Raw genomic sequence first — 22,305 nt, 5'->3', positions numbered from 1 at the left:
CAAGCACTTAATTGCTTTCTGCATATTCAATATTTATGCTCTAGCATTTCTTCAGTGAGTGGAAACGTCAAAGGGAAATCAAGCAGGGAACGGGTTTCCAGCTGATTCAACTGAACTCCCACAACTGCCCAGCTTCGACAGATATTTCACAGGTGTTACTTCAAAATAATAACAGAAACATTAGATCAGGGATTCCTTTTACTCAACTGTTACTAACTCAACACCTGAACCTAGAAAGTTGAAAATAAAGAAAAACGCCAGATGCCAGAAATCTAAAATTTAAAAAGATACTGTACTGGAAACACTCAACAGTTCAGAAAGCACCTTTGCAAAAAGTTAATGGTTGAACCCAGACCAGTAATGGCCTGCTGAGTACATGCAGCATTTTCTGAATCCAAGGGTGGGGGGGGAGAAAGAGGGAAGAGATATCTTTGAAGGAGGTTGGCTTAAAAAGGCAATTCTGTACATGACGACCTTTATAATTAAATAATATCAGCAGCTTCATGGTACCATAACAACATGAATTCAAGTTTAAGTATAGTGGTCTAAACACGTACTCATTTACATGAACAAAACATTATGCATTTATGGCATATTTCCACGATACAAAATCTAAAGTGGGCCAATAGCTAGAATCTAAACTTCAGAAAGCAGAGAAATGCCAGAGGCTAAAACAAATCAAGTTCAAAACTTACCTTCGTCTTTGCTAAAACACTCTGCCCACCCTTCCTCCAGTTCAAGAGAAAACCATTCTCCCCATCAAACCCCAAAAAGGAACAGTGTCTCAGATCTGTGGGGCCTCTTCACAAGTATCTGGCTGGTCAGTCTATGACCTAATGTAACCATAGCAGCTTTCTGGAAGACTGCTTTGCATAGTTTGTTCAGCCTCCGAACACACTGCCGTTGGCTCTCTGCCTGGTATCTGCTACACATTTCTGGGGAGTTTTAAATTACTTGGATTGACCAAGTTGGCTGCAGAAGACACACCAAGCAAAGGTGTGGTTGAATCTGATGTACCACTAGAAGTGGATCTTGCCTCATTTTAACTACGACCATCAGCTCATTGGTGCAAAAGAAACAGCAAGCCACCTTGGCATAGATTTTCCAGGTTAAACATGGCAATCCATTCATTTTAAACAGCTTAGTGCCAAATTTTTCTGAGTCAATCTCTGCATAACCATCCGAGGGAGGCATTAGAAAAATTTGCTATATTTTTGAGCTGGCTTCATGCCAGTACACTTAGTCACCCAGGTGGGGGCCATTGACCCAAGGTCTATGCCAACTTGCAGTGCTGATGCCAGCTTTCATCAGTCCCCTTCTTCCCCCTCATTTCCCCTCCCATAATTCACCGGCACAAGACAATCAACCTCCCATTTAACAATATGCAAGGCAAACAAATTGTCACTGATTTACTTCATTTTAAATTCAGAAGGCCTGTATAGACATTGACTAGCTCAGTCAAGATCAACCAGATGCTAACCCTCCTCGACTGTCCACATTCTCAAGCATACCCAGCAGAAAGCCAATCTTGCAATTACCTCCACTGACCATTACAGCTCAATAGGCCAATGGATCCATCTCAACAAAATCCATTTGTCCCACAACATTTTCTTCTACCTTATTTGTCTATATCCCCAATCATTCTACCAGCCACCTGCACTGAAGGCCACTTACAGTACTCAATTAACCTACACATATGTACAACTTTGGGAAGGAAGAAGAAGATGGAGAAAACTGGAGGAAAATCACAGAAACAGGGAGAACCAGCAAACTCCAGTGTCCAAGTCAGGATTGAGCCTGGGTCCCTGGAACAAAAGCCTTAGCACCAGTCCCATGACTCAACTCTCAATGGCCAGAGAGTCAGCTCCTGCTTGGAACAAAGGCAATAGTTATTGAAGAACCAGCTGGTGACTGATGAAACAGGCAGGATAGACAAAGAGTCAGTAGATGTCGTCTACTTGGATTTTCAGAAGACCTTCTGACAAAGTGCCACATGAGGCTGCTAAACAAGACAAGAGCCCATGGTATTGAAGGACAGATATTAACATGAATAGAAGATTGGCTGACGGGCAGGAGGCAGTGGGAATAAAGGGGGGCCTCTTCTGCATGGCTGCCGGTGACCAGTGATGCTCCATAGGGGCCAGTGTTGAGGAAGCAGGAAGTCCGCAGAAGGACTTTGACAGATTGGACAAAAAGAGGCAGAAGGAATATAGTGCATAGCCACATACTTCGGTAGAAGGAATAAAGGTGGAGACCATGTTCGAAATGGAGAGAAAATTCAGAAATCAGAGGTGCAAAGGTCCAGGGTTCCCTAAAAGTTAACTCACAAGTTGAGTCTGTGGCAGGGAAGGGAAATTCAATGTTAGCATTCATTTCAAGAGGACTAGAATATAAAAGCAACTGTAATGCTGAAGCTTTGGTCAGACTGCAAGCAGTATTGAGCAGTTGTGAGCCCCTTATCTCAGAAAAGATATACAGGGATTGGAGAATGTCCAGAGGAGCTTCATGAGAATGATTCAGGGAATTTAAGGGTTAATGTTTGAGGAGCATTTGATGGCTCTAGACCTGTACTCACTGGATTTTAATAGAATTGCTGGGGGTGGGGGGGCAGTGGGGGAAGAGAATCTCAATGAAACTTAATGAATATTGTAAGGCCTAGAATGAATGTTTCCTATAGTTGGGGAGCCTCGAACTGGAAGGCACAACCTCAGAATAGAGGGGGCGGGAACAGATGAGGAATTTCTCTAGCCAGATAAATCCGTGGAATTTGTTGCTACAGATGGCTGTGGAAGTCAAGTTATTGGGTATATTTAAAGTGTAGGTTAATGTACTCAAGGGCATCAAAGGTTATGGAGGAAGCCATGAAAATGGGGTTGAGAGGGGTAATAGACCAGCCATAATGGAATGGTGAAACAGAAATGCTGAATGGCTTAATTTTGCTCCTATGGTTTATGTTCTTAGACCTGTAGGAACCTAGACAGCGTATAGTCTGAGAAACAGGGAAAGAAAAAACAGGAGTTAACTTGCTATATTTCCTCAGTGTCTTCACACATTCCCATGTGCAAAACACATGGCCTCCATTTTTCTTTAGAGACACCACTCCCCCAAATCCCAAATGCGCAATGTAGAAGATTGGGGGCAACTCTGAACAACCCCTCATCTGAGATCCATTGAGTTTCCAGCAGTGTGCACAGGAAAGAACAATGATAGACAACCCTGTGCTTAGTCCCAAGGTTTGAGAAGCAAAAATACTGCATTAACTTCAAGGGATGATCATTATTATTAGGCAGTGAAAATATGACAAAGACCCACAGCCTAACTTTTGAATCCCGAACTAAACCTGACAAACCTTTCAGTTAAGACCAGATTTCAATACATGATGGTCTAATATTTGCAAGCATTTCATCTTCCAGGGAACAAAAACAGGCATTTAGAAATATGAATGGACTTTAAGGCTGCTCTGTGAAGCATTTGATTAAATCCCTATACAACTACATTTGCAATTCAGATATTTTTTCTTCTGTGTCATTCAGCCCCCAACCCTTTTTCCCCCCCACGAGTATTGCAAACAGGGATTTTGATCAATTTAACTGAAAATTGCTATTTGTGAATCACTTGCTCTCACTGCGCACCCCCCCCCCGCCCCCCCACAGCAGAATCCAAAAATCAGGGAAAATTATAAACCATTATGAACTAAAACTTCAGAAACTGAAATGCCGGTTTAAAAGCAATTAATCCCCCTTGCTCAGTACTTACATGAACCATCTCTCTCAGCTATTACAGCCAGTAATTCTCTATTAGCTTTGCAAAACATGGGGTCATCCTAACAAAATTGTTCAAACTGTGCCAGATTAGTTGGGGACCAGCTGTGGACAGCAATCTGGGTCTTGCCAGAGATGTTCAGTCATGTTATGGCCAGGATGGACTCAGGATTCTGGCAGTCTGCTTTGAGTTATTGTCCTGTTGAAAGACAAACTTTCTCCCCAGTTTAAGCTTTCTGACAGAAGCTAGCAGATTCATCTTCTGATCAATCTTGACCAGATTTCTAGTCCCTGCTGCTGAAAAGCTTCTGTTAGCATAATGTTACCTCCACCATACTTTTTAGTAGGCACGGTGTTATTTGGCAGATGTGAGGTATTCAATTTACATCACACGTACAACTTAGTGTTGAGGCCAAAAAGTTCCACAAGTCTCATCTGACCACAGGACCTCCTTCCACATCTTTTATAGTATTCTCTAAGTGACACTTTGCAAAGTCTTGTTTTAGCCAGGGCTTCTTCCATGCCACTCTTCCACAAATACTTTCTGCAAGGTCTTAGATTGTGGAGACATGAAATTCATCTCCAGTTGCAGTTACTGACTTCTGCAGCTCACTTACAGTGACTGTTGACGTCACAGTAGCCTCTCTTACAAATGCAATTTTTCTCTGGTAAAGTTTAGAGGGACCTAGGAAGTGTGGCTGTGGTTTCATATCCCCCCCCCCCCAACAATGGACTACACTGGGGTACGTTCAGTGCATTTGAGATGGTCTTGTACCCTTCCCCAGATTTGTGCTTCTCTATCATTTCCCTCACTTGTCTTAAATGCCCTTTTGTATTCATTTTGGTTCGATCTTTTGAAAATCTACCATACTGTTGGACCTTACAGAGAGAGGAGTAATTATTCTTATGAATTCATTGAATACAGGAGATGCTTCCAATTTTCTACATTAACATATTGGGTGAGTTAGTAAGGTAACATACAGTACTGACCTGATGAAAGTTAGCATAGTAATTACAAAGGGGATAAATACTATTACAGTATCAATTTGTTTTTATATTTAGTAAAATATCACAGGTTTTGGAATTCTTCTTTTGATTTAACAATGCACAATGTTTTGCAAAATGAGTTCAAAATAATCCTACTTCAATATATTTCAAATTTAGAAAATGGGACAGTAATATGTGAAAATAGTTGTGGGAGCTGAACATTTCTTCATGGCACTGTAGGTTCAGAATGATGAAGGGCCATTAATGTGAATATCAAGGTGAAACCAAAAAACAATTCTCTGGTTCACTTGCTCACATATGGAATAATAATTGTTTGGAAGTTTGGTTCATCACCAAGCTTGCCAATATATTCGCAGACGTTTCAGCTCCAATCGAGAAACTATCACCAGTACGTGGTTGAGGGTTTATATACTCCTCCGGGGTCTGAATGGATATTGACAAGACTTCGTGATCCAGTTGGCAGGTTCAAAACACCGAACAGTTTAGCAGTAGAAGATTCTGATTGGTTAGCTTCAAGGGAGGTCCTTTGGAGGTGTTTACTTCGCTGTTCAGGTCTAGAGATTACTGACAATTCATTAATTGTCAACATCGTTTTTTCCTCTTTTCATCATATACCAGATCTATGTCGATGTGTTTGCTGATGGATCCTGTAGAAACCCACTCTTTGAGAAAATCTTATTGTTCTTGCTCGTTTCAAGACTCTGGCTGTCCTCCTGTTGAAATGATGACCTCCTTTGTCTTCATGAGCTGATAATGGTGAGAGTGGGCCATGCCTTTTGCTCACTAACTGACACTCGTGTGGCCTGGTCAAGTGTTTCCTTCCCGTTTGACCAGCATAGTACTTGCCGCAGGCACTACACTGGATTTGGTAGGTAACAGTTGTTCTATTAGTCACATTGAGGAGGAACCTATCAAAACTTAAAGTGCAACAAAGTGTTTGAATAGTTGTTTTTAGTTAGTATTGATATAGTAGGCAGAACCAAAAACTTTGAGGTGGTTTATAAATTGTTCATTCACTGAATTTTACTGCTATGGGCATTTCAAACATTTATTATTCATCACTAAGATGAGAGAAAACAGCTTTGGTGACTCAAATCATTTGACAGGGCAGAATAGGCAAGGAAAGCTCATGTCTTGAGGACATGAGAACCAACTGGGTTTGTACAATGACTGTGCTTCATGCAGCTGAGAAGACCTCTTTTAATTTCAAATTAGACTCAAATTTAGCCTCCATTTGTCAAGGTGGGATTGAACCAATTTCTCCAGATTAATGACCCCGAACTCTGGTTGCTAAACTAGCAATACTACATCAATAATTTTACTAACACTGAACTCCAAATCCACATTTGAACTACTCTTGGTCTGATTTTTAAAAGAATCCCTAACTATTTTCACACTGATGTTTAAACTTCAATAGCTCTTAATACATCCGCCAGATACATATGCTGAATGGTTCCCTGCAGGTTGCAGGAATCTAATTCAAAGGCAGGCACCACCCCCCTGCTGCGTGGCTAAGCCCCCCTTCTACAGCCAACTGGCTCAAACCTACAGCATTAACACATGCTGAAGTCTGACAGCTTTGGCAACAGAGAAAGATCTGAAATCCAAGAGTAAATTTGGGCAAATTATTTCAAGTTTTCAGATATTTAATACAAAAGGCAAATGACTGGTGAGAGCAGAAATGTAGATGAAAAGATCAGATGAGGGAAAAAAAGACTGAAATAGCAGCTCAGCTATTCTACAAAACCCATTGAAAGAGAAACAAATGTCTGATGCCCTCAATTGAAAGCCACTGACTTGAAGCATCAGCTGCTCCTCTCTCCACAGGTGCTTCATTGCCTTGTAATGTAAGAATTGAACTGCAATGCTGTGAGTTACTTTTACTTTAGCAGTTTTCAGCAAAAGCAGTGTGTCCTGTTAGTGTTTTGGCTTTGGCTAAAGGAGACATTTTGTCTAATTTAGGAATGTTGCGTCAGCCCCTTAGAATCGTCTTGGTAGATGTTGTGACATCTCGCCCAGTGGGATGCTATGGAAGATTCGGGAGAGCTGGGCAGGATCAGATTTCTGAAGGACAGTGGTCTGGTTTGGGGTCTTTTTTGTTGGGCACTGCACAATGTGGCACAAGGGAAGATGCTGCGGAGTGAAGCCCAAGGGAGGGGCCCCATTTTAAGGAATGTGTTGTGCAGGTGAATAGTTCCAAGGAAGAAGTGCCCATATTACCAAGTTAGCCAGTTTATTCAAGATGGTCCTTGAGGGATGATGAAATATTGGTAAATATATTTCCTTTGCAATATTATGCTGATATCATGTGTTATTTTTCCTAATGAACAACTTCGTATGGGGCAATACTTACACAGCATTCACTAAATCAATGTTCCTCCCCGGAAAATCCCAACTTTGCTGTTTGATGAAATCCTAAATCTTACTGACCCTTGAGGTATACGAGGTGACCTTCTCACTGCAGAGTCACATGGCTGCTTGCAGAGTTACCTTACGAGCCAAGTTTGTCTACAAGTCCGGTGAGAGGGTTGCATTTGTGTGGTGCTCGTTCAGAGATTGGATGCTACATGAATGCTGTACGAATGCTGTACAAGGATTGATTGGGCAGTCTATTTGTGTGTTTAAGTGATTGTTTAGTATGTGTGGAAAGTGAAGTACATCGTAATTAATGTACTTCATTATGGATGAGGTAGGGATTAAGGTTTGGTGCAATATGAAGAGGGTATCCACACATAATGCTTATGTTCTGAGAGGGGTGGATATTTGAATTCCCTACAATCTGCACTCACAGTGCCAAGTCCTGTAAAAATATTGGGGAAAAGTTACACCGATTGAGCAGCATGTTGACCCATCAGCTGGTAAGGATATTGTGCTGGTCCAGACTACCAGTGATGTGACAAAGTCATGCTGCCCTATAGGATAGGGGCACCTGGAGAGGCGGGGCCATGCCAGTTCACATCTCTAGAGAAGGAGAGAGAAATGTAGCTGAGGGCTAAGACCAACAACAATTTGTTCTCACCTCTGAAGTGAGGGAAAGGAGTTGTCTGATGTGAGAAGTCTAACAAGTCCTTCAGCTGTTAATTTAAGTTATGAGCTAGTTTCAGCTATTACATCACTGAGTGATAAATGCCAAAGTGTACCAGCGGAAAGCCAAAGGTATCGTAAGCAGGGAATGTTCTCTGGGGTTAAGCCTACACCCAATGGGGAAGAAGAGTGAGACTGAAGCTGAGCAGACATCTGTTACTGGATAAATGGCAGTGCTCAGATAACATAAAAAACAGACAGAGAATTCAAAGGGTCCAGCGACTGATATGGTGAGGTTCCAAAAGGCAGAAAACCCATTAGCCATTTTGGCCAAGTACGTACAGAAAGTTCAGCCAATTTTATGAAGTTTAGGCACACCCCTGAAGGAAGGAGAGAAGTTGTCTGCCGACCTTTCCTGGTTGGAGAAACTGCTGCACTCTGTGCCACAAACAGGGTACTCAACTGTCAGAGAAATTGCTTGAGAGTGGAGCAAGCTGTGAAGGGCATGCAGTCACATGACATGATTGCTCTACATATTCGAATGATCCATAAAATGCACCGCCCTCCATCTTTTACTGAATTACTCAGAGATTACAGAGGAGGAAAACAAGACTGAGAAGCAGAACATTTCCAAAAGCCGAGCACTGTCTTCATTGGTAGCCTCTGTTACTAAAGTGATCCGTTGACACAGAGACAGAGCTTTTGAGGAATGCGGTAAAAAGCCTTTGAGTTGAGCTGACTCGATGGATATCTGCCAATGTTTCAGCTAAACATGACACATCCACTGGGAGACCTGACCCACCTGTAGGACCTACTAAGCAGAGGAATACCACTGAAAACTTTTTTCTTAAAACTGCAGAAGCAACCAGTGCTGTGGAGAAGATAGCCATCTCAAGTAAGACTGAGGGACAGGAAAATCTTTGTAAGGTCAGCAGTCAATCAAACAGAAGGAAAACTATGGAGGGACCCACTAAAGGAATGACAGGTGTCTTAGAGAGGATACATTTCAATCGGTGTATCAAGGGACTATTCCTGCTCTGATGTATCCATACAGATTGAAGACATTTATGCTAGAGCCATACTTAACACAGGTTCTCAAGTTACTTTACAGATCCTTTCACAACCGGTATTTGACACATTTACCACTGACGCCACTCAGTGCCCTTGAGATTTGGTGGCTCAGTACTGATGAGTACTCGTACTGGAGTTTTTGGAAGATTTTGGAGTAACTAAGACCATTGATAACACCAATGTTGGTCTACCCGGATCTGGTTGAAAAATGTGAGGCTTCCATTCTTGTGGGAACAAATATTCTATGGTGAGAAGGCCCATGGTAGCATGCAAGGAGAGAATTGGAAAGGTACTTTTGAAAAGCTTGTCCATTCATCCAGTACTCAGATGCAAGTTCCTCCTAAGCAGAATATGAGCATAAACAAGGAACTGTGTGGTACACCCAGTCTGAACCCAACGTGCTATGTCCTAGAGAAGCTAGAAAGACAGAAGACTTCCCCCCACCCCCCAATCTTTGAGAGTGGTCTCACTGGTTAGCACCAGCAGAGGGTGCAGATGTTCAGTAGCACCTGCTTAAACTGAAGGAAGCTGAGTTCAGTGAGGGGGCAGGGGAATTGAATCGTGAAAAAAATACAAGGAGGTGGTATCCCCAAATAAACAGGAACAGACACAAGGAGTGTCTGAGGCTGAAGCAGCTGAAGACCAGAAGACCAAAAAATGTCTCAGACAGGAAAACACCAGATAGGCTGGCATATGACGCACCTGGGAAACAGTGTTATTTCAATCCCCATGTGAATCGTGTTACTTCCATTTACAAACAGTTGTGGGGGGATCCTGAAATCACAAGATTCATTTGAGTACTGTGTAAATCATTCACTAACTTTTAAAGTCAAGAGGACATGACTATTTTTGGTGGGGGGAGAGAATGTAATGCCCTGGGTAAGATTTCTACTGCTATGCTGGGAAGGAATTTTAGCAGTTGCAGCCTCGAATAAAGAAAAGAATTTGTTAAACTTTAAAGATCAGCTTCGTCACATGTACATGAAAACATGGGAAAATGCTGTGTTTGCATCAGTAACCACTGTCTGAGGTTCTGAGGTCTGTGCTGCAGGGAGCCCATAAGTGTCACCATGCTTCCAACACCAACATGGCATGCCCACAATTCACTAATCCCCACCAGCAAGTCTCTGGAATGTGGGAGGAAAGTGGAACACCCAGAGGAAATCCATGTGGTCACAGGGAGAACATACCAACACCTTACATACAGAGGCAGGAATTCCGTGCCTAAATCTAGCATGTTCCTTCACACATTTGACACTGATGTACCAATCTGAAACAACAATATTGTATCTTTTAAATTTTGGGTGACTTGCTTTTGTGGAAATAAACTAGTACTGTAGCATCATGCAATGGAACTGACAAAGAAGAGGAATTGAAGTCTTGTGTACATCAGCCATGATTAGAATGGAATAACAGGGTTGAGGGGCCGAGTAGCCACTCCTGCTTTTATTTTGTTATCATGGTCACTGCAGGGTCCCACCAGTACTGGGACTGTAGCATCTTGCTGCTCCTTGGCCTAGACTGTGGGGAAACTCAAACTCTCCCTCCTTTGTGAGTGTTAACCAAGGTACTATTAAATCAAATTAAATTATTATGCAAGTATGAAGGTATGAATTTAAAAGGGAGCCACAGTCCCTAAAAGAGGACACAAGAATTTGAATACACATTAAAAGGTTACAAACATGCAGATTCAAAAGTCTGAAGTGAAGACAACAGACTAAGTACTGAATCGTCCACAATTTGAAAAAAAACTTAATTTAGTAGTTTTAGAAGCATGACCATGCAAGGAAAATGTTACATACGATTCCTCCTTGGTATATGCCAAAATAAAATCGCAGTCTGTTAGACAAACTGGTATTAGCTTAGAGTGGAATTGATTTGAGAAAGTACAGAGTAGTCCACAGCAATGTTTTGAGAAAGTTAAGGGAGTACAACTACACAGCCATAACAGTAGAAAATGGTGAAAAACATGTTATTTTGGGGAAGCAAGGTCATTGTGCAGGTGCAGATACCAAATGCATGGAAAAGTACCAATACAAGGGGTATAAAAAGGGGCATCTTCTTTGTGCAGTGGGGAAAATCTCTTAGGGTGGATCATATCTGGTACTGAGATAGGAAACAGCACATACAGGGTCAGAGTTAAACTTAGATTAAGAGAGAAAAGAGGCTACATGTAAGATTGTCAGATCTGTGGCTCCTCCTGATCAGTTTGCTTTGTGAATGTTAAGTATTATTTTGCTTTCTGTACTGCTACTACTGTAGACGTTTGTTTTTGTTTCTGTATTACATTAGTGCTAGTTCTAATAAACTATTTTATCGTGGCCTTGAAGATGTGTCATCTCCTTTGTTTGCAAAATACAAATGTGAATACTCTGAGCCAAGCCAGGAAAGAACACAGGAGTTCTAAAATAATTTTCATATACAATCACGGGAAAAATTTTTCCTGGGACAGACATCCTCCTAGATGGGAAATTTAGACTGAGGAGAGAATGAAACAAAGAAAGAAATAAGTATTCCCACTAGAGCAGACAAGGTCAACAGTCAATCACATCTGGGGATCCAAAAACATGGTCATGAGTGAAAAGCTGTTTCCAGAATGTCTTTCATCTGTTAGACAGAAGAGATCATTCAGGCTACTGCACCAGTACCAACTATTGAAGAGCTGTTCATTACTTTACACAGACAAAGAGCAAATGAAAATTTGGGGTACCTTTAAAAATACAAAATAGCATGCGTCTGTTTAAAACAGGAAGTTATTGCAGCCATGTTAGACGACGTACAGAAGCTTCCTCAGCCTCAGTAATGAATGGAAATAGAATCCTTTAGTTGCCAGTTAAATTTTTGTAGTAGACAGCACTTTGAAAGCTACTATACAGGAATTAGCTTAAATGTCTGCATGCTTCCGCATTTCCATTAAATAAATGAGGTGGTCATTTACCCATTAAGTTTACTGCCTCTTGGACCATACCCAGCTCAGCAAGACACAGGAACAGGAACCTCAACCCAACCAGACCAACTTCACCATCAAGCACCCACTTTACACTAATCCCATTTTATTCTCCATCATAGAACACCTGTCAGTTCTACCACTCAACAATGACAGACAATTTACTGGTGTTAATTAACATACCAAACTCCACATATTTGGCATGGGGAAAGAGGATAGCACCAATACAATATCCAAATAGTCACAGGGTGACTTTTCAAATTCCACACAGACAACACTGGAAGTCCAGACCAAACACTGGGGTTAAGGCAGTAGATCTACTTGCTGAGCTATGCTACTTCCTAATTCTTACACCATTGCTGGAATTTCAGGCTATAAATTTAATCCTGCACAGTACATGCAGAAGATGTCAACAATCATTTAAAACAGGAGCTTTGCAATTTGACGCTGCATTTTTGATGATTCTCGCATTAAGTCACCTTCTGCTCGGAAGTTGAGAACTGCAGCATCAAAATGTCCATTACTGTTATTACACTTACTAAAATACCTGTTCTGTCTTTGCTTTGGCATCAAGCACTGGGACTGCAAAACATATCCTGTTCACTGAAATAACTTGCAAAGCCATCTTGATTAACATGCCTTCTATTTTGTCTGCAGACATGAATGCACAAGGCATTCACAAGACTAAGAAAAGCCAATTATTTCAGAAAACAGAATAGGCTTTCAAATCAAAAAAATTGAGATTCAACTAGAGCAGAATAGTTTAATTTTATAAGGACTTTATATTTCAAAGATGATTGTAAATGGCCCAATGAAATATTGAATTATATTGATTCAAGATTAATGCAAAATTTACAAATGGGAAGAGAATTTTGAAACACCTCCTGTCCCACTCGAGGGTAATTGCCAATCACACAAAATGCTGGAGGAACTCAGCTGGCCAGGAAGCATCTATGAAAAAGTGTACAGTCAATGTTTCAGAGAGACCTTTCCTCAGGACTGGAGAAAAAAGATAAGGGGTCAGGCTAAGATGTTGGTGGGGGGGGGAACAGAGTAAGAAACAAGATGGTCCCGGTGTGGCCTCCAGTATATCTGTGACACTCAAGGTAGGTTGAGAGGCCACTTCACCGAGCACCAACGCTCCAACTGCCAGAAAAAGCCAGATCTCCTAGAGGCCACCCACTTTAATTCTGCTCCTTATTCCAACACACCAGTCCATGGCCTCCTCTACCATCACAATGAGGCCAAACTCAGGTTGGAGGAGCAAGACCTTGTATTTCACCAAGGTAGTCTCCAACCTGATGGCATGAACATCAACTTCTGGTAATGGCACCCCCCCCCCCCCATTTACTATCCCCCCCCCCACCTCCCTTCCTGCCCATCACCTCCCTTTTTCCTTCCTCCATTCTCCTTCTGCAGCCCTGCATCTCTTTCACCAATCACTTCCCAGCTCTCTAATTCACACCTACCCTCAGTTTCACCCATCACCTTGTTTCTTCCTCCTCTCCCCAGCCTTCTTACCCTGACCCCTGATCTTTTCTCCCCATCCAGTCCTGATGAATGGTCTTGGCCCAAAACATCAAATGTACTCTTTTTCTATAGATGCAGCCTGGCCTGCTGAGTTCCTCCAGCATTTTGTGTGAGATGCTTGGATTTCCAGCATCTGCAGATTTTCTCTTTTGCAATTGCCATTCGACCACTTCATTCCTATTGTACTCTGGAACCATTCAGTCATAACAGTGGGATAAAAGCTGTCCTATCCTGGTGACACTTGCTTTCAGCTCGATGCAAGAGGGCAGGGGGAGGCGGGGGAGAAGAATATCTGGCGTGAGTGGGGTCTTTGGCTGTTTTACCGAAGCAATGAGAAACTTTTTTGTAATACAGTGGTCGGCAAGGTAACAGGTTCTTCTGGCCCAACGTGCCTGCCAACCCTATTACACCTATGTGACTGATAAACCTACTAACTTGAACGTCTGGAATGCGGTAAGAAACCAGAGCACTTCGAGGAAACCTACACAGCCATAGGGAGAACACAAAAAATCCTTGAAGACAGCAGCAGAATTAAACCCAGATTCCTGGTGCTGTAATAGCATTACACCAACTCCCGAGCTAACTTGGGCAGAATCCATGAAAAGGAGACTAGTTTCCATGATGTGCTGAGCTGTGGCCATAACGCTGCCATTTCTTGCAGTCACAGGCAGAGCAGGTGCCACACCAAATCACGATGTATCCAGGTAGGATGCTTTCGATGCTACAACCACAAACATTGGCGAGGATCAAAGGGACACGCAAAATTTCTTTTAATCTCCTGAGGAAGTGGAGACACCGAGCTTTCTTGGCTGTGGCATGATGGTTGGACCAGACCAGACAGGATATGTCCACTCCTAGGAACCTGAAGCTCAAAAAGTCTCAATTTTGATGACTTCAACATTAATCATGTCAACAGAAGCATGCGCACTGCACGCCTGTAGTTTCCCTCTCTTGCCCCCCCCACCTCAACTCCATGAAGGTTCTTTGTCATGACACCATGTCACTCAGCTCCATCTCCTCCTGTACTCTGACCCATTAATATACCTAGCATCTCAAACAGTATGGATTTCTCCAAGGTGGGGAACTAATGGGGATTTAAAACACTTCCATTTAAGCCACGTGCAGGTATACAAAATCATTTTACAATGAGCTTATGATCACTTGTAGTGACATGAGTTTCAGAAGAACGACCGAAGTCAAATAATTTTATATGTAAATATAAACCCAAAAGCTCACTTTCTCATTTTTGACAGCTTGAAACCACTACAAATTTCACATTTATCTTTAGAAATGGAGCTGCGTTGGGGCTAGAATCAGCCCACATTACTCAGAACAAGGGACACCAGATGAACAAGCAATTTGGAAGGCAAAGCCTTTCACATAACAGGGATTTGATTACAAGAGTCAAAATGTATTAATGCATTTATAGAACTTTTGCTGAGAACGCACAGGGAGCATCATGCGTTTTTGTCTCCCTACCGAAGAGACAATAGTTTTACCATAGGAGGTTGGGGTAGATTCACTAGACAGATTCCTGGAATGGTGGGTTTACCAACTGAGTGGAGATGTGTCCGATTCATCCAAGTTTAGAAAAGTGAGAGATCTTACTGAAATTTGCAAAATTCTTCCTGGAATTAATAGAATGTTTTCTTTGGCTGACCAGAGGTCAGTTTCAGAAGGTGCTTGCCACTTACATTGTAAACAAGGTGATATTTATTCATACAGTGGTTGAAATGCACTCCAATTAACTAGGGAGGCCCACTCGGTTCATTTAAAGAGACCAACACATCTCATTATTTGGGGAAATTAGGGATACAAATGTGGTGTAGCGAAGTGTTGAGGGAGGTCAGAGATGTTCTGATAAATGGCACAGAAGACCTGTAGAGAGTCAAGTGGCCCATTCCTCATGAAAACAGGTCTTCAAATACAGCTTTCCCCCATCTTCCCCCAATCAAAACTGAACCATTCCCTCACCTGATTCTACATACTTCAGTTTTTCTTCTGCCCAGGGCTTCGAAGGCGGCCACACTGCCTGAATTCTCCCAGGGATGCGATCTTCCCCATGGTCACGTGACTGAGTTGGCTGGCTGACAGCTGCCCATGTGTACAACTTGTCCTGCTGTTTTCAAGAACAAAAACAAAAAGCATTAGCTCTCAAAAGTTTGATGATGCAAGCAGCTCACCTCCTGAGTAGGAAAAACAGGATGGAAATACCAATTAAAATTGAGGATAACTGCAGTAAGAGCATTTTATTCAAAGTAATGGCTCTTACCTGAAAAACACTCACCTTCAAGTAACCCCAATATACTAGCAACAATCCCCATAACATCAAATGAAATTTGAGCTAGATTTCTTATGCAAATTAAACCTTGTACAATAAATGACAACATTGCCATGTGCAAGAACTTATGAAAATTACCTGCTGTATTACCCTTTAATACAGGTGTAATCTAGCTTCAAATCCAACTGTAAATAATGGAGCATCTCCCAAAAAGAATGTACAAATGTACATTTTCCTTTCCTTCAGTGTTAAGCCAGCTTTGTTTACCTGCCCAAGACTGCCAGCTGTGGAGGTGGACAGTGGTCTTTCCTTGGTCTGCAGATCACAGGCTGGGACGCACACCAACTCACCCAGTGTTTGCTGGACAGCTTTCTTCAATCTCAATAGAGCAAGGTCAGCACCTGCCTGTTTCACTTTACTCCACGTCTCTCTATCATCCCATCTGGGGTCCTTCCTCAGAACTAGCAAACTTGAGAAAATATCAGATATGCTGCATTTTGAGCCTGTGAAAGGGGAAGCAGGAGGGGACCAATCATTATTATTGGAGTTATCCAGTTCAGTTCTTATGGCAATTTCCTCTATATCAGATAAAATCTGATCACATTGACTGATTAATGAACTGAAAATCCCATCATCACTTGCTTGCCTTGTATTGAAAGGTGGCTGGCCGACTTCCTTTCCCTTGTCATCTCTCGTAACAACCAGCCCATTTTCTTCACAACTATCCACATCAATCACATCCCGGGTACCAACTTGATTGTTGTTCATTTCTGCCCTTAACCACTGAATGGAGAACTCTGGTTGTAATGCAGTTTGTTCTGCTGCTGCCCTAACCTGCTGAAACCCATAATGATTTGAAGCAACTCTCTCTTTCCGTTCAGTTACGTCGGAGTTCGAAGCAATACTCCCCGCCATCACCAATTTATTGTTCAGGGCATCAGCCAGGCCCAGACGACCATCAGCAAGCCCACGGGAGGACCAGGCTGCCCTAATATTTTAAAACACACACATTTGCTGCAATTATTGCAAACACAGCCAATATTTTGTATCCTGGACTTGAAGTTTCAATGACGACTTCCATCTTCTTTTGTTTGTGATCAAATATTGTGCTGTTACATTTCCACAGTCCAGCTGGAGCAGCAGAATAATCCTTTAATGCTTTAAGTTATTCGTCAAGCTTTCCACTGCTTTGCATTCCAGATTTCCCCTCACATCTTGCTGCATCATGGAGCCTCTGGCCACTGCAGGGCTTGGAGATGCGCCGCAGACAGACTGAGGAGATCAACTTCCAATGTAATTGATCCAGCACCGGAGCACAAAAGAGCAAGGGTACACTGAATCATTAAAACCTCCAGGTTGCACCGACATACCGGTCCTCTCCTGCAACAAATTCTCAGCCTGTGTACAGCACCACCAGTCACTGTCGAGCTACCCACATACAAACTAGATGCTTGTGCCAGGCACACACCCACAGCAGTAAAATGACAGACTCTGCAGGATCACTTGAAAATGAATGCTGACTGGTCAAACCAAACAGCAGGCTAGTTGAAAGAGAGGAAAAAAAAAATCAATTTACATATGCTCATGTAGGATTCACTGTTTCAGTCAGCTTCCTGGCTGGAGCAGAAAACTCACTTTTTAAACTCACGATACTTCAACTTGTCCAAGACTTTCCACATCAGCATTAAGTCCTGTGCTCCATTCAGTTAACACAGTAAATTCCAGCACCACTCAGAACTGGAATTAAACCCCAATGTTCACATTGCACCCTCTTCCCAACACCAAGTTTCTTGAAAAGAACTTTTTGCTTTAAACACAAGCTGATTAGAATAAGCAGTTACAAATTTCTGCTGGTGAAAGTACATTACTTCTAATAAAACAAAGTACAGCTCATGATACCAGTAGAGGGAGGAGGGAAGAGATGGCTTCACTCATAACAATTTGTCAGCAACCCAGCGAACTGCAGGATTTTGACCCAATCAACGAGATGAATGTGTCACAGTAGCTTTTGAATTTCTTCACTTGATGTGGCATGTATTGAAGAGAATGGCTTGCTAAGCTTTTCCCAGAAGGCAAAGAAATGTCAACCACATTACTATGAAGAGAGTCAGAGTTTTAAAGTACAGAACTGGGCCCTTTATTCCAGCACATCTATGTCAACCTTGTCGCCAATCTGCACTAATCCCTACTGCCCATATTTAGGCACTATCCAATGCCTTGCCCATTCGAGTACCTGTTTAACAGACAGCACAATGCTTTACAGTACCAGCATCCCGGGTTCAATTTCTGCCGCTGTAAGGAGTTTGCATGCTCTCCCCTTGACCAGGTGAGTTTCCTCCAAGTGATTTGGTTTCCTTCAACAGTCCAAAGACATACCCGTTGATAGGTTAATTGGTCATTGTCAATCATCCTGTGACAAAGCTTGGCTTAAATCGGAACTTGTTGGGTGGTGTAGTTCACAGGGCCAGGGAAGCCCATTTCAGGCTGCATCTCAATAAGTAAATAAATTTAGATGTAGTGATTGCGTCAAATTCCACCACATCCTATGGTAGTGAATTCCATACATCAGTGCAAAAAAACTCCCCTCACTTCCCTTGCCTTTCATTTGAGTCCTACACCTTTGGTTTTGATACTCTACAATGGGTAAAAGTTTGAATATCTATACCGTCTCTTAATTTTATATACAGGGGATTCCGGTTACTTTGGACATAAGGCCCAGTATATTTTGGCCCATTTAAGCAACTACCCCAATTAGCTGAAGTTTCACAGAAAAGTGTTAAACAGGTATGTAAAAACTACAAAAAAAAATGCTTAAATGAGCAACATTTAAATGAAATGCAGAACAAATTAGAACACTACCAATTCTAAGAGAGTACTATAAAACCACATTAGTTTCTAATAGTTGTCAGAGGAATTCATCTAGCGTCCACTGCTGTGTTCTTTTGACTGACTGAAAGAACAGAATCAGCACAGACAACTGGTGTCAAATTCTACAAATAAACACACTCACACAAACACACACACAAAATACTGGATGAACTCAGCAGGCCAGGCAGTATCTATGGGAAAAAGCAGAGTCAACGTTTCAGCCTGAAACACCAACTGTACCATTTCCCCCCCCATAGATGCTGCCTGGCATGTTGAGTTCCTCCAGCATTTTGTGTGCTGCTCTTCATAGTTCCCAACTTGTAGAGGAATAGCTTCATTTTCACTCCCGGCCATTTCTGCCATCTTCGTGCCTCAATGCTCGAAACCACAGTGAGCAAATTCTGAATTATCATACTGCTTATTTCTTGTCAATTATCACTTGCTTTTTGAACATAAGCAAAAACTTGTGGCACCATTTAAAAACTGTTCACTCTAAGTGAGGTGTGGTGTAGTGTCCAACAGACAAGCAAGTGCACGCGACTGAAACTTGTTAGAAACTGTTCCGCATTCGTCTCCTGATTAAGTGGCACAGAGTCCAGAAGAAAATCCCAGCTATTTTATCGATTAGTTTTTGCTCTTAAAGAGTTGTCCCAAATAAGAGGCTGGCTGCCTTGATTAATGGATTGCACAATTAAAGCAGAATCCAATTTATATCCATCAAGTCATTCCTCCTTCGTTCCAGGGTAAACAAACCTAGTCTATCCAGCGTCATCAACAGCCCAGTGAATCTCTTCAATGTTCTCTCCTCTGCAATCCTTCCTATACCAGGCAGAGAAGAAATTCACAGTACTTCAAAAAGTGGCTTAACCAATGTTTCATAAAGTTGCAATATGATTTTGCTAACTGATACTCAAGTTGGAAAGTGTATGGTTATGCACTTTGGCAGAAGAAATAAATGGGCAGACTATTATTTAAACGGGGAGAGAATTCAATGTTTGGAGATGCAACGGGACTTGGGAGTCCTTGTACAGGATACCCTTAAGGTTAACCTCCAGGTTGAGTCAGTGGTGAAGGTGGTGAATGCAATGTTGGCATTCACTTCTAGAGTAGAGTATAGGAGCAGGGATGTGATGTTGAGGCTCTATAAGGCACTGGTGAGACCTCACAGAGTACTGTGGGCAGTTTTGGTCTCCTTATTTAAGAAAGAATGTGCTGACTTTGGAGAGGGTACAGAGAAGATTCACTAGAATGATTCCGGGAATGAGAGGGTTAACATATGAGGAACGTTTGTCTGCTCTTGGACTGCATTCCTTGGAGTTTAGAAGAATGAGGGGAGACCTCAGAAACATTTTGAATGTTGAAAGGCATGGACAGAGTGGATGTGGCAAAGTTGTTTCCCATGATGGGGGAGTCTAGTACGAGAGGGCATGACTTAAGGATTGAAGGGCGCCCATTCAGAACAGAGATGCAATGAAATTTTTTTTAGCCAGAGGGTGGTGAATCTATGGAATTTGTTGCCACAGGCAGCAGTGGAAGCCAAGTCACTGGGTGTATTTAAGGCAGAGATTGATAGGTATCTGAGTAGCCAGGGCATCAAAGGTTATGGTGAGAAGGCGGGGGAGTGAGACTAAATGGGAGAATGGATCAGCTCATGATAAAATGGTGGAGCAGACTCTATGGGCCGAATGGCCGACTTCTGCTCCTTTGTCTTATGGCAGCAGCAACAAGACTAACGAGGCTAGTTTATTTTGAAAGCCTAATTGGCTTAAATATAGACACATTTAGTATTAATTTGAATTCCCCAGATTGCCAGCAGGTGCAATTTCAGGAAGAGCAAGAGTTGATTCAAGCCTGTAGTAAACAGTCGAATTCTGTGTGAAACAGTAATTGGGGAAAAAAAAAGGATTTGCTTATAATTTAAGTTTCTCAAACTATTTCTTGTTCTTCTTGCAACAGCAAAAGAATGCTGTGTCCATTGACTTGCAAAGAAAATCAGCAAGTTCTCCTTCATTATAAATTAGAAACATAGAAAACCTACAGTACAATACAGGCCCTTCAGCCCAAAATGCTGTGCTGAACATGTACTTATTTTGGAAATTACCTTGGTTACCCTTAGCCCTCTATTTTTCTAATCTCTATGTACCTATCCAGGAGTCTCTTAAAAGACCTTAATTAATCCACCTCCACCACCACGACCGGCAGCCCATTCCACACAGTCTCCACTCTCTGCGTAAAAAACTTACCCCTGACATCTCCTCTGTACCTGCTTCCAAGCACCTTAAAACTGTGCCCACTTGTGTTAGCTATTTCAGCCCTGGGGGAAAGCCTCTGGCTATCCACATGATCAATGCCCCTCATCATCTTATACACCTCCATCACATCACCTCTCATCCTCTATCACTCCAAGGAGAAAAGGCCAAGTTCACACAATCTATTCTCATAGGGCATGCTCCCCAATCCAGGCAACATCCTTGTAAATCTCTTCTGCGCCCTTGCTATAGTTTCTATATCGTTCCTGTAGTGAGGTGATCAGAACTGAGTACAGTACTCCAAGTGTGTCTGACCAGGGTCCTATATAGCTGCAACATTACCTCCCTGTTCTTAAAGTCAATCCCATGGTTGATGAAGGCCAATGCACAGTATGCCTTCTTAACCAGAGTCAATCTGTGCAGCAGCTTTGAGTGCCCTATGGACTCAGACCCCAAGATCGCTCTGATCCTCCACACTGCCAAGTCTCAACATTAATCCTATATTCTGCCATCATATTTGACCTACCAAGATGAACCACCTCACACTTCTGGGTTGAACTCCATCTGCCACTTCTCAGCCCAGTTTTGCATCCTATTAATATCCCGCTGTAACCTCTGACAGCCCTCTACACTATCGACATCACCCCCAACTTTTGTGTCATCAACAAATTTACTAACCCATCCCTCCACTTCCTCACCCAGGTCATTTATAAAAATCAAAGAGAAGGAGTCCCAGAATAGATCCCTGAAGCACACTACTAATCACGCACCTCTATGCAAAATATGACCCATCTCCAACCACACTTTGCCTTCTGTGGGCAAGCCAGTTCTGGATCCACAAAGCAATAGCCCCTTGGATCACGTGCCTCCTTACTTTCTCAATAAGCCTTGCATGGGGTACCTTATCAAATGCCTTGCTGAAATCCATATACTCTACCCTCAATGTGTTTAATCACATCCTCAAAAAATTCAATCAGGCTTGTAAGGCACAAAGCCATGTTGACTATTCCTAATCATATTATGCTTCTCCAAGTGTTCATAAATCCTGCCTCAGGATCTTCTCCATCAACTGACAAACCATTGAAGTAAGAGTCGCTTTGCCTATAATTTCCTGGACTATCTCTACTACCTTTCTTGAATAAGGGAACATCTGCAACCCCCAAAACCTCTCCCGTCCCCATTGATGATGCAAAGATCATTGCCAGAGACTCAGTATTCTCCTCCCTCACTTCCCATAGTAGCCTGGGGTATATCTCATCCCGTCACGGTGACTTATCCAACTCGATGCTTTCCAAAAGCTCCAGCACATCCACTTTCTTAATGTCTATATGCTCAAGCTTTTCAATCTGCTTCAATAGACAACTCATGTCTAAAAGGTTGACAATGTAGTAGTGATTTGCACTGGTTTGCATACCCAACATGCTATAGTTAGGCTACCGTCATTTGCAATACTTAGACCACAAGATATAATATCAGAATTAGGCCACTTGGCCCATCCAGTCTGCTCCACCATTTCATGTCTGATCCAATTTTCCTCTCAGCCCCAATCTCCTGCCTTCTCCCCAT

The 22,305-nt window shown here is 42.3% G+C and overlaps 1 protein-coding gene across 1 annotated transcript in view; it reads right to left on the bottom strand.

The window, feature by feature from the left end:
- LOC134350419 (formin-2-like) overlaps positions 1 to 22,305 on the bottom strand; it is a 475,718-nt gene that overhangs the window by 389,594 nt on the left and 63,819 nt on the right. Inside the window, exon 4 of the mRNA XM_063055594.1 lies at positions 15,316 to 15,460. Coding sequence (XP_062911664.1) covers positions 15,316 to 15,460 — 145 coding nt within the window. The remainder of the gene's footprint in view (positions 1 to 15,315; positions 15,461 to 22,305) is intronic.

This window comes from Mobula hypostoma, chromosome 8, assembly GCF_963921235.1.
Source record: "Mobula hypostoma chromosome 8, sMobHyp1.1, whole genome shotgun sequence".
In the NCBI taxonomy this organism is placed as follows: domain Eukaryota; kingdom Metazoa; phylum Chordata; class Chondrichthyes; order Myliobatiformes; family Myliobatidae; genus Mobula; species Mobula hypostoma.
Note: the sequence above shows the minus strand (reverse complement) of the source record. Positions and strands in the feature narration are given on the sequence as shown.